This window comes from Morus notabilis, unplaced genomic scaffold (genome assembly GCF_000414095.1).
Source record: "Morus notabilis unplaced genomic scaffold, ASM41409v2 Scaffold1666, whole genome shotgun sequence".
In the NCBI taxonomy this organism is placed as follows: Eukaryota; Viridiplantae; Streptophyta; class Magnoliopsida; order Rosales; family Moraceae; genus Morus; species Morus notabilis.
Window position 1 is genome coordinate 1 of NW_010359172.1, and position 11,705 is coordinate 11,705.

Below are 11,705 nucleotides of genomic sequence, written 5' to 3' on the forward strand. Positions count from 1 at the left end.
AAAAGAAATTTCTAATAACCTTAATCTTCTGACTAAGAGATGAAACTGTTAAGAGAAAGGAGTTTTTGTTGAAACCCGTGCTTTCAAATTCTAAATGTTCTTGTTAACCTTTATAGGAGTAGAGATGCAAGAACGGGCCGGCCTGGCCCGGCCTAGTCCGTTCTCTTTAAGTCCACGCAGGCCGTGGGTCAGACTAGCCCAGTTCACGTATTTCGTGGGCTGGGTTGGGCCGGCTCGTATAAGAATGACCCCGGCCCAGTCCACACAACATCTTAATTTTATGTGGGTCAGGTTAGGCCATGTCGCGAGTCATGGGTCTTGCCATTGGTCTTGAATGGGCTGGCCCACTCAAGGCCCATCTTGACCCATCATGGGTTTAGATGGGCCAGCTTATCTAAGCATGTAATTTTTAATTTTTTAATTTTAATTTTAATTTTTGAATTTTTAAACAAGTTAACAAATATATAAGTTTGAATAGTCAATAAAAATATGAAAAGAGATTTTATTTACCATTATCTCATTAAATAAAAACCTTTCTAAGGAAAACCCGGTGCGACAAAACCTTAGTAAGGAAAAAAGTGTACAATCAGGATAATTATACATAAGATGTTTACAAAATTATTAAAAAAATATATGAAGATATTGTGGGCCTAGATGGGTTGGGCTGGGCCGGCCCATTATGGGCCTAGACGAGTCGGGCTGGGCTGGTCCATCATGGGTCTAGATGGGCCGGCCCAGCCTGACCCATGATTTTTCATGGGTCGTGCCCGGCCAGCTCGTGGGCTGATATATGTTCGCCCAGCCCAGCTCACCAATATTTATGAGTTGGGCCGTGCCTTAAACAGTGACGGGCCGTGCCGGCCCGATTTGTCATTGTGTCAGGATGGGCCTAGGCCGGCCTACGGGCCCTAGCCCATTGTTGCATATCTATCTTGAGTCGGTTTGGTCGGAAGTAACCCCACGTAGCCTCCTCGTGAAAATGATTTTGTACTAGGATCGACCTGTGAAAATTCTTTTGTAATCCTTAGATGATTCAGGCCCAAAGAACTGTTTATAACCCTTAGATGATGCGAGCCCAACTCCAGGCCTAAAAAAAGCCCATTAGGATTATTTTCTTTAAATGGACTAGCGGTCTCCTCTTCCTCTTCATCGTAAAATTGTAGCATCTTAAGAGCGTCAAAATGATTTGCCGTTTGTATTGGATCTTCTAGAGTTTCACCGTTTATAGTGGGACCCCCCCAACCAATTATTAATTGTCGGCGCACGTGACACACTCACCACCGTTTCATCTACTCGGCTGCAATGGTGGAGAGACTTTTTAGACCCGTTCATTTTACCGATTTAAATTTAAAATTTGAGTTTTATTATAGTAAATTTTTTTTTAAAAATAGTCATATCTAATTTTTCTATTATAGTAAAAAATTCTCATATAAAATCACATCTAAATTCAAATTAAAAACTCAAATCAATGAACTAAACGGGCTTCGATTTCTCCATCGTTTCCAGATTGTATCATAATTCTCCAAATTTTCTTGATGTTCGAATCGACAATCCTACTACTAGGCTTTTTGCCATGCTGTACCAGCCTCACCGCCGGAATATTGGCACGTTGCCAATTATCCTCCACGTCATCATCTTCTCCAGTGTACTCTTTTGAACTTCTATAGATCATCCCCCTATTCTGCTGCCTGAAGCTGCTTCGCACTCTCTCCTGATGCTAAAAGGCCAACGGAAACCTTTTTCCCTTGGCATGGGAATTCCATTATTGGATTCCCTCCGCTGGACACGCTGTACCAGCCTCACCGTCGGAATATTGGCACGTTGCCAATTATCCTCCACGTCATCATCTTCTCCAGCGTACTCTTCTGAACTTCTATAGTTCATTCCCCCTATTCTGCCGCCTGAAGCTGCTTCGCACTCTCTCCTGATGCTAAAAAGGCCAACAGAAACCTTTTTCCCTTGGCATGGGGATTCCATTATTGGATTCATCAGACCCTCCGTTGGCCCTTTAATTTTGATCTTGGCGTACATTAAAAATGGCTGGTTTAGCGTTTCTTCTGCAACCTCTAATAATCCTCCACAGGCATCACCAGTAATTTTCAGACTGTGGACATTCCACATATTAAGAGGAAGGCCCTCAATCCCAATCCAGCCATTACGGGCTTCAATTTGGATGGATTCCCAGTGTGAATGAATGGACCAGTGAGCTAATCTTGCTAGATATCTCCTATTGAACAGCAAAGTGTTGTTCTTCAGTAATAGCTTCATCCCTCTTCATCTTGACACCACGTTATTACTCTATCTGCAGCCATTGGAACCACCTCGACTGTTCTTTTTAGCTTGCTTTCTATAACTTCCTTTATCAACTTCCAATCGTTCTCCAATCTGTTTCTGTATATAACCACCGCCAATTTCCAAGTTTTACGAAATAGCTTTGGATATGCTCTTCCATCTTCGATCTTGTTTCCTATTGCTGTTGGAAAGTACCCTTCTGGCTGACTCTTTTCTGCAAATCTTCTTGGCTGAACAACTTGTAGCCTCCTATCTGTGTTAAAAAAGCTGCTAATGCACCTCTTAAAATCTTTCCAACCTCTTTATGCCCTCTCTCCTGGCACTATTACATTCCTTATGACTCCGTTTTGGACCTTTGAAATCTTCATGAAGTCGCCTCTTTCATTCCTGCTGAAGTCGCCTCTTTCATACCTGCTGCAATTCACGATCAACCTGTAGCTATGATCCCTGTAGAGTTTTCTGAAATCACTTCCTATGGTTTGACATAAAGCTTCTTCAACTACTTTGCATGGCCATGTTGCTCCTTCCAATTCCACTTTAAGCGTGAAACTTTCGACTCTATTTCTCTCCGTAATCTCTATCACACTGCCTGAAAAATCTAACCTGAAATTAAAAACTGTGTTTGGTCCTAAAATCTTTATCTAAATGTTTATATCTCATTGTGATTAATAAGATATAACCATTGAAGAATTAAGCCTCAAAAAACCAATGACCCTTAGAATTCTAGAGAGAAGGTAGAGCTTCTCTCTCTAAGTTGGCAGAAATAATTAAATATTCATTTAAATCATCTCGAGGTTCAATCTCTATGGGAAAATAACTTGGATTGTTCTTGTAGCACGAATCAAAACCATACTTTGCATCAGTCGTAATTGGATATTGTTCTTATTTTCAGTTGAATATTACGTTATACAATAGAAGAGAACTATCTGGGCAGAGAAGTTGTCATCCTGCTCAAGTTTTTGGTGTCAAACAAGAACTTAGAGCCTGTTTGGTTGGAGGATTCGTTCTCTGATTCGAATCATGGTTCATAGTTCGCTACAGTATTGTCTCACAAAAAACACACGTAAATCGAAAATAATTTTAATCTCATGGTTTTAATTCATAAACCAAACAGGCTCTTAGCGGTCCATTCAGCTTGATGGACGGGTAATATCCTTATCAGTGTTGGTTAGAGATATAGCTTTCCTTTGTTTGTTTATTATTATTATTCTTTTAACAAGTTGCTGCTGTAATATCCATGCTTAGTTCCCGTTAGGGAAATAATTTGTAATAAGCCTATTTGATACGGTTATTAGTCCTTTCTACATTTTTTTTTTTACCCATTGGGAAACATTATTATATGTTTCATTGCTCTTCATTTCATGACGAAGAGGTTATAGTTGCAACAGGAAAATCTGATTGCCATGTAGTTGTTCATCCTCTGAACCTTCAGAGTTCCTATGCCACAGTGAAGGTTTTCAGATTCTCTTCTACCACTTGGTAGTTCAATATTTCCGGTTCCTTTTTTTTTTTTTCTTCTTTCTTTATCATATACTGTTGGAACGAACAAACGCCCTCTCAAATCCAAGCCATAACCATCCCACCCTATCACCTGCCATTTGACCTAGTTCAATATTGTAGCATTCCATTTTGTATTGTTCAAAAGAAATGGATTATCTGAGTACAATATTTTATATGTCCAGGGTTCAACTGGAACCCGGGGACCCAATGGCGAACCCTTAGCGACGTCATATCATTCAAAGTTTCTTGGAACTGTTGACTACATATGGTGAATAAGTTCTTCAATTACTTTATTACATGATCCAAGTTGTGGTGACTATATTTAGGATGAGATGACGAATGATGAAAACATTTTTAAGCACTTGTTTTTCATGCAGGTACTCGAATGGTCTTTTACCTACAAGGGTTCTTGACACTGTTTCCATTGATATTCTCAAGAGGACTGGTGGACTCCCTAGTTGATGTCTTTTTAAGTTGAAAGTTCATGAAGCTTCTATAATACAGTCAATCTAACATTCACATACAGTAGGTGGGGAGTATATGGTTATGGATTAAGCACCCTGATCATTTACTTATTCGAGCAATAATATAAAAAAAAGACAAGAAAGTACATACGAAATTTATAATGGTTCATCTTTAATGTTAGAGTTATGTCCACTTTCAATCACTGCATAGAAGAATTGAGGCAACCGAAAATACAACTGTGAAAACTCCAAGATCAATAAATTAGGACATTCTGAGTTCGAGTCTTAGTGGAAAGGTTTCCGGACGTTTTGACTTACAAGGCTTACAGAGCAACTAATTATGGACAAATTACTCTTGTACATACACACCTAGACAGTGTTGGTGTTTGTAGTGTGACCCCTTTTCTTGTGCCTTGTGTGTTGGTATTTTGAAGTTGAATGTCTATCATATGGTAAATTCGATTTATAATTTCTTCCGTTTTCGATGCAGAAAGTAGGCGGCGATCATTTGGCCTTGGTTTCTGAGTTCGCCTTAGCATTAGGCACCAGTGAGGGCGACACTTAAGCCGCATAATTTATTTAAGCCACAACCATCTAAGAAAGAGAAATAAGATATTTTGGCAGCTTGAGGCGTGTTCATGTTGCTTCCTCGAGAAATGAATCTTGAAGGTACTATACACAAGATATTATTACTATATTCTAAAGGAAACCCGTTCTGCACTGTTCATCCACACTCAGTTTACTGTTTTTAAAATAGTGTTTCTTCGCTTTTGCCCTTGCTCTCTCTTTTGTTTCTTCGCTTTTGTGTGGGTTTTTTCGTCTTTTTCCTACCCATCTGGAAAGCTTTGGTCCTTTCTTTTCCTTTTATTTTTTCCTTTCCGTAAAAAATGCTTCCCTTCTCGATGTTTTTTTCTTGCAACAACAAAACTTCCAGTACCGCCATCGTCTCCTCCACCACCCACTCTTAGGGATTTCTGCTCCCACAAAATCTCTTCCACACTCCTTCTCTGCGCTCCTAAACCCGCCGCTATCACCAGAAAACGTACTACCACTGGAACTAGCGACAACACTGCCGCTACGACTCTTGCTTTTGATTTCTGATTTTGGGTTTTTTCTTATAAAGGTTTTGAACATCAATTGGTTTCAGAAGCAACCAAATGGGAGCGATTCTCGAACTATTTTGCTTTAGAAGGTACGACTCCACCATCTCTTTTCATGATGTTTTTTTGTCTCTTCTCCCTTTTTTCTTCACTGATTGTTGTTGTTGTTGTTATTTTCTTTAACTGTTTGAATTTTGTGCTTTTTTATACAATACCCTCTTATTGTTGTGCTTTTTTCTGTTGATGGCGTTTTTCAAGGGACAATTCTGCAAGTATGCTCCTTTATGTCTCAGATCCATAATCTTTCTCTCATTTTCAAAGTTTTTTTTTTCTTTTTTTAATTTGGTGTTATGTGTGTGTGTGGTTGCAGTAAAATCTTTTGAATTGTAGATTTCTCATTATGAATGAAACTGTCATGCGAAACGAAATATAGACCCTTAGAGGAAGGGCTCGGAGAAAGAAATTGTTGTCTCCAAAGGGCATGGATGTACGCCCAATAATGGAGGTTGTCAAAGGTGCTGCTTTTGGTATATTACAGGTAAAACCTGTGCATTTGTTCATATTTTTTCTGTGAGAAAAGGGTTTTAATCTATTGGGTTTCTTCACATTTATCTGATTATCTATTTGCTTGCCAAATTATTATTCTTCTTATTAAGAAAAGAATTAAGGTGATGTGGAACTAAAGAGAGAAGAAAAAGAAGAGGAAGGGAAGAGATTTAGAAGAGAAATTAGGAAGAAATTTGAGAAAGGAATGAGGAAGAAGAAATCAAGAGTGGGAATAATACTGAAATTGTATTCAATAATCATCAATTACATAGCTAAGCCTATTTATAAATATACAAGGTGATAATTGTACCTATATGTATGGAATTTCTGTTTGTGGGATTCATTGGCTATGTTCTGATCAATGGCCATTTGCTTTCTATATTCAAAAAAGGAAAAAGATTGTTCTTTAGTTTTGTTAATGATTTATGGTTACCCTTCTGCCTGATAAGCGTAGTGGTGATTTGTGCTGTAGACGGCTTTGTTGGTTATGTTAAAAGATTCAAGGGCTTTACGTGTTTATGAGGAATGTAATAGGGATGGGCCTGATTACTTTGATTACTATACATGTCAAGTTGTAGAATTGCTATCAGAGGATGAAAATTCTCTACCTTTGACTTTGTAACCTCCCAAGTTACTCAGAAGAGAATTTGGCAAAGCCAAGGGGGATTCGTTATTTAGTAATGCAATTGATATTAGGCTGTCGGATTTCCAAAGAGAAAGATTGAAGGCATTGCTTCAACAAAGTGCGATTATCCTTACTGCAGAATCTGATAAGGTATTCACTTTCAATTATGTAACAGAGTGATTTATAGCTAGATCTAGGAGTGCTTAAGTTGGAATAAATCTTGAAGATGGATGAAAGTCAAATACAACTTTTTTTGTTAAATTTTTTGTTTTTTTTTTCTTGAATTGGTTTTCTGTGGTTTTTTAAAAAAAAAAATAGGATTGGGATGATCCACTTTTTAGTGTAATTTGATGAACTTATCGTCAACTAGGGGAGTACTTGAACAAGAGGCATGCTTAGATGCGTTGATCTCTATTATATTGGACTCATCAACCGATCAAATGGTACATCAAATGCTTTGATCTCTATCATGTTGATCTTTTTTTTTTTTCTTTTTTTATTCATTTTTTGTATTGATTGGTGAGTTATGTGTAAAGTGACAATTGAAACGTTTCAGCTATCGTTGTTCGAAACGCAATGTACGTTAGGCTTACCATAATTTCTGTCGTGGTTAGTTTCTAAATTACAGGCTTTTTGCCCTTTATTTCTGTTTAAATGTTTGCTCTGAAATTGAAGTTACAGTTGTTTTTATAATGTTTTTGTTATGTTCGTTTTGTTGTTAGGTTGTGCCAAGGAGTATGGTTTATGTGCAAAGTGTTGTTGCTGTGTGAGCCAAACAATTGGAAGATTTGCTTCACAAATATTGATGTTATTTAAATTACAAGTTAGATTGTGTTGAAAAGGTTCGACTATATGTTGAAGTTTTGTTTCAACAACTGTGTTTTTCTTAACTTCCTTAGGGATTTGAGTGAAGTAGAAGCTAAGCAAAAGACGCTTGAGGAGATTTTTTTATTATTTTAAATTCTGAAATTAGGTGGAATATAAAAGCTTGGTTTTGAATTGAAAATTGATGGGATTTGTTGGTTTTGTTGTCAGGCTATCAAGAACGCTCGAGAAAGGGACGGGACGTCTCTATTTCGCACTGTAAGCTTCCATTTTCTCTGTTTGGTGTTTACTTTCTTTCACTTTTTTTTTTTCTAAACCAAAAGATGAGAGAAAATGAATGAGAGAACGAATCTGATTGTTGTGGAATTATTTTTCTCTTCATTTGTTTTGTTTTAGAAGTTCTCATTGATGAATTATATGTATATTGTCAGAGTATTTTCTATAAAGTTTTAGACTGTTTTAGTGCTAATCTCTTCACTTCATTTTTCTCTTCTTCTAAGTTGGCTTTTTTGTGTGGGCAGTTGTGAATTTTCAAGCACAAATCCCTTCGCTCTTTGAGTCTATTTCACTCTCAGTCTCTAACATATTGACTCTGAGATCGTTTCAGCTTCTTCAATCAGGTATTTCTTTCTCTCTCTATATATATATATATATACATGTATGTATATATATTATGTTTGGATTTTTTGTTCTCTTTGCTTTTACTATTCAAATCAAAACTTATTTGTCTATATGGTATGTTCCTTTTTTGATTTACACTATATTATTGTATATAGATATATCTATATGTATATAGGAATTGTCTCTAATTTGGTATCGGATTGGGGCGGTACATGTATATTTCTTTTAAAAACATATATATTTTCTCTTAAAACATGTATACTGTGATGAGACACTTATAATTTATCTAAACACCTATATACATGTTTTTAAAGAAAATATATATGTTTTTAAAAGAAATATACATGTGCCGCTCTAATCCGGTACTGGATTAGAAACTTTACCTATTTATATATGTATATATAAACTAGCCCTATACTATAAAAAATTTCAATTTTTTGTACAATACAACAGTATTTCCCGCAACAAGGTGCGGGCTTTTGGCTAGTTATAAATAATCTAAAGGAGAGCTCGGGATTACTGTTAACGCAGACACAATTCACTGTTTCTTCCACAGTGAAATGACGCTTTTGCCCTCGATTTACTGTTCTCTACTTCTTCTAGTGCAAGGGCGTTTTGGTCTTTCGGTGGCTTCTTGGGTTTTCCTTTTTGGTAATTTCGCAACCCCTGCAACTCTTATTTTCCTTTTCTCCTCGATTCTCTCGTCTTCTTCGCCCCCTTCATTTGGTTTTGCCCTTATTCTTTGCTTTCCCCCGTTTATGGTGATGGGCTTTTAGGTCCTTTTATTGTTTGGCCTGCCTCTGTGCCCTTTTGCCCTTGGATTTCTCTCCATTTTGCCGCTTCTTCTCCGTTGTTTCCTTCGTTTTGTTCTTGTTCTTTCCCTTTCTTTCTTTTCCGTTTTGCCTTTGATTCGTTCCTTCACTTTTGTTTTGCTGCAGATCTCGCATTCGTTGTTTTGTGCCTTCGTCTTTGCGGATTGTTCGTTGTGATCTTGGTGGAAAAAAGGGGGAAGAAAAAGATAAGAGTAGGGGTGTCATAGAAAAGAGTTTTAACTCTTTTATAGAAAAGAGTTTTAACTCTTTTATATTTTTCAGATTAGATTAGATTAGATATACAAACATATTCACGTTTATTACAGTTGCTATATTTGAGGTATTAATGTAGTTTTAGTATTTATGTTCTTTTTTTCATTGTGGTCGCTTTCCCCTATTTTTGTCGTTCATTTATATTTCCTTTTTTATTGTTGTTTTTATGCTTTTTCTAAATCGCTGTTGTTTATCCATCCGAAATAATAATAATAATAATAATAATAATAATAATAATAATATTAATAATGATAATAATAATAATAGTCACTGTCTTTTACATCTAAGATACAAACAATTTATAGTTGTTCGGACAACGTGTCCTACATCCACTTTGACCATACGTTAGATGAATCCACTAAGAAATCATATTATATGTACAATATTATTAATCTCTCAATTTCTCAAACCCGAAATACGAGTTTTAAGAAAAGAAATTGATCCCACGATTCCCTATGCGGATAATGCAAACTCCTCTCAGTACTTAATTCCTCTTGATTTCAAAACTGATTTCTTTATCTAATTTGCTACTCTGTTCACTCGTGTCGTGTCACGTGCTTGCCCCGTGAATCTCATCGTGAAGAATCCTGCAGAATCAACTCTTCTAAAGCATCCACGACCTACGAATTGATGGCATTTGCTTCTCGAACAGCCTGGCTATTGCCAGATGAATTGTAAACATTGTAGTTCTGCTTCATATAGTGCAGTCCAACAATGCAAAGCTTCCATTATGCCGTCAACATTTGGGGCTACAAAAATGCAAGCAAAGCGCTGGAGTGGTGGTCTTGACACCAGAAAATATAACTTCGAATTTGAAAAACTAAGGACTTGGAATGGTCCTTATTACATGGATGAATACGGAATTTTACCTCTTACTCTTGATTAATATTAATTTAGTCAAAAGGGTATTAAACAAAAATAAATGGTAAAAATCTAAACTCATGTACTCTAAGCGTAAGTTCAGTAATTTTCTCTATATTTATATATTATAGTTTGACTTTATTTCTCATGTATTTATATACGAAAGGGCTGAAGATTAGGATTTTCTTGATCAGAATTGTGCACTTCCAAGATAGAAGCTACCTTATAGGCTGCTCGTTTTTCTTTATGAATTACCTTATTTTAGTATGAAGATTTTTAATGATCTTCCAAATCTTGCCAGTTTATTCCTTTTCTCTTTTGGATTCCTTTAGTGGTTGCAATTGGGATTTTTTTCCGCTTTATGTTGTTCTCATTGCCGCGGACTTGCTGATTCTTTTTTCCTGTTTTTGTGCTGGATTCAACGGCCATTTTGGTTTTGGTTTTTATGTGTTCATTTCATAGTTTTTCTTTTCCTTCCTTGCCCGTCATTTTGCTTCCTTCGCGTCTTTCTTTTTTTTATTTTTTTGTCTTCCTTCGCTTTTTTTTATTTATTTTTTAATTTTTATAAATTTTTGGTGAATCATATGCATTGTGATTTTCTGTTGAGTAATAGTTTCGATAATGTAATGATACTTTTTAGAAAATTTTTGTTCCCTGATTTTATATTTTTTGTGTGCAGGATTTGCTGATTTCCCTCTTTCATTGTACGCCGCATGTGTAAATCTTCATTTCCCTGCCTTCATTTATTCAATAACTGTTCTATCTTTTTTTTATTTCATGCAGTTTTTTTCTTGCTGGATTTTTTCATTTTCGCCATTGCTTGCCTACCGTTTGTATCTAAATCCTGATTCCTTGGCGTTTAATTTATTAAATTGCTGAGCTGTGGTGTTTCTATTGCTCATTTGTATTGCCAGCCCATAATTTGTACATATTTTGCAGCAAATGTATTAAATGCGTAGGTCAGTCATCCTTCTTTGACTGTCTGAAATAGGTTGGAATCTTATGGAGACAAAATTTTCCTCATTTTTCATCCTTTTTCCTTTTACCGTTTTGTTTAATTTTTTCTCTCTATTATATAATTATTGTTGCAGGTATGTTGCATTTTTCTTTTTACCTTCTTTTTTTCCTTCTTTTATTCTAAATACAATATTGTTTTTATTGTCAGTTAATATAGAAGTTTTCAATTCCTTAGCTTTTATTAACCGACAATGCTTTACCACGTGTTATGTGATTAGAGGCTATTTACTGTAGATTTTATCTTCCTCGTTCTTTGCTTTTATGTGTTGTTGTTCTACATCAATTTGTTACTGGTATTCTTACTTTTTTTCCTTACCCTTGACGTTTCTCCCTTTCTATCTCACCTATGCTTATTTACTACTTTAGTTAATTGTTGATAATTTACTGCTCTATTTTTTCACTTGACACTTTGCCTTTTGTATCTTACCTGTAGGTCCTTTTATTGTTTGGCTTGCCTCTGTGCCCTTTTGCCCTTGGATTTCTCTCCATTCCGCCGCTTCTTCTCCATTGTTTCCTTCGTTTAGTTCTTTCTCTTTCCCTTTCTTTCTTTTCCGTTTTGCCTTTGATTCGTTCCTTCACTTTTGTTTTCCTACAGATCTCGCATTCGTTGCTTTGTGCCTTCGTCTTTGCGGATTGTTCGTTGTGATCTTGGTGGAAATCTTGCCAGTTTATCCCTTTTCTCTTTTGGATTCCTTTAGTGGTTGGATTTGGGAATTTTTCCCGCTTTATGTTGTTCTCATCGCCGCGGACTCGCTGATTCTTTTTTCCT

General features: G+C 36.3%; 1 protein-coding gene across 12 annotated transcripts; it reads left to right on the top strand.

The window, feature by feature from the left end:
• The first annotated feature begins 4,756 nt into the window (after positions 1-4,756).
• LOC112090756 lies at positions 4,757-9,173 on the top strand. 12 transcript variants are annotated; one of them, XR_002901804.1, is made up of 12 exons: positions 4,757-4,925; positions 5,380-5,448; positions 5,615-5,628; positions 5,727-5,894; positions 6,475-6,677; positions 6,846-6,970; positions 7,084-7,136; positions 7,250-7,369; positions 7,563-7,610; positions 7,874-7,972; positions 8,530-8,624; positions 8,912-9,173. XR_002901804.1 is itself a non-coding variant. In XM_024162806.1 (8 exons), the coding sequence occupies exons 4-8, from the start codon at positions 6,919-6,921 to the stop codon at positions 9,010-9,012; spliced, it is 420 nt and encodes a 139-aa protein (XP_024018574.1). In that variant the 5' UTR covers positions 5,073-5,448; positions 5,727-5,894; positions 6,475-6,677; positions 6,846-6,918; the 3' UTR covers positions 9,013-9,173. The 12 variants fall into 12 exon arrangements, 1 of the variants encoding a protein (XP_024018574.1); XR_002901803.1 differs by lacking the exon at positions 4,757-4,925 and adding an exon at positions 5,073-5,298; XR_002901799.1 differs by lacking the exon at positions 4,757-4,925 and having other exon boundaries at positions 5,073-5,448.
• Positions 9,174-11,705: the final 2,532 nt, after the last annotated feature.

Coding starts and splice junctions, on each gene's coding strand:
- LOC112090756 (XM_024162806.1), top strand. CDS start 6,919: ATGCTTAGATGCGTTGATCTCTATTATATTGGACTCATCAACCGATCA. Junction 7,611..7,873: donor GGACGTCTCTATTTCGCACT/GTAAGCTTCCAT, acceptor TTGTGTGGGCAG/TTGTGAATTTTCAAGCACAA. Junction 7,973..8,504: donor GTTTCAGCTTCTTCAATCAG/GTATTTCTTTCT, acceptor CTGTTAACGCAG/ACACAATTCACTGTTTCTTC.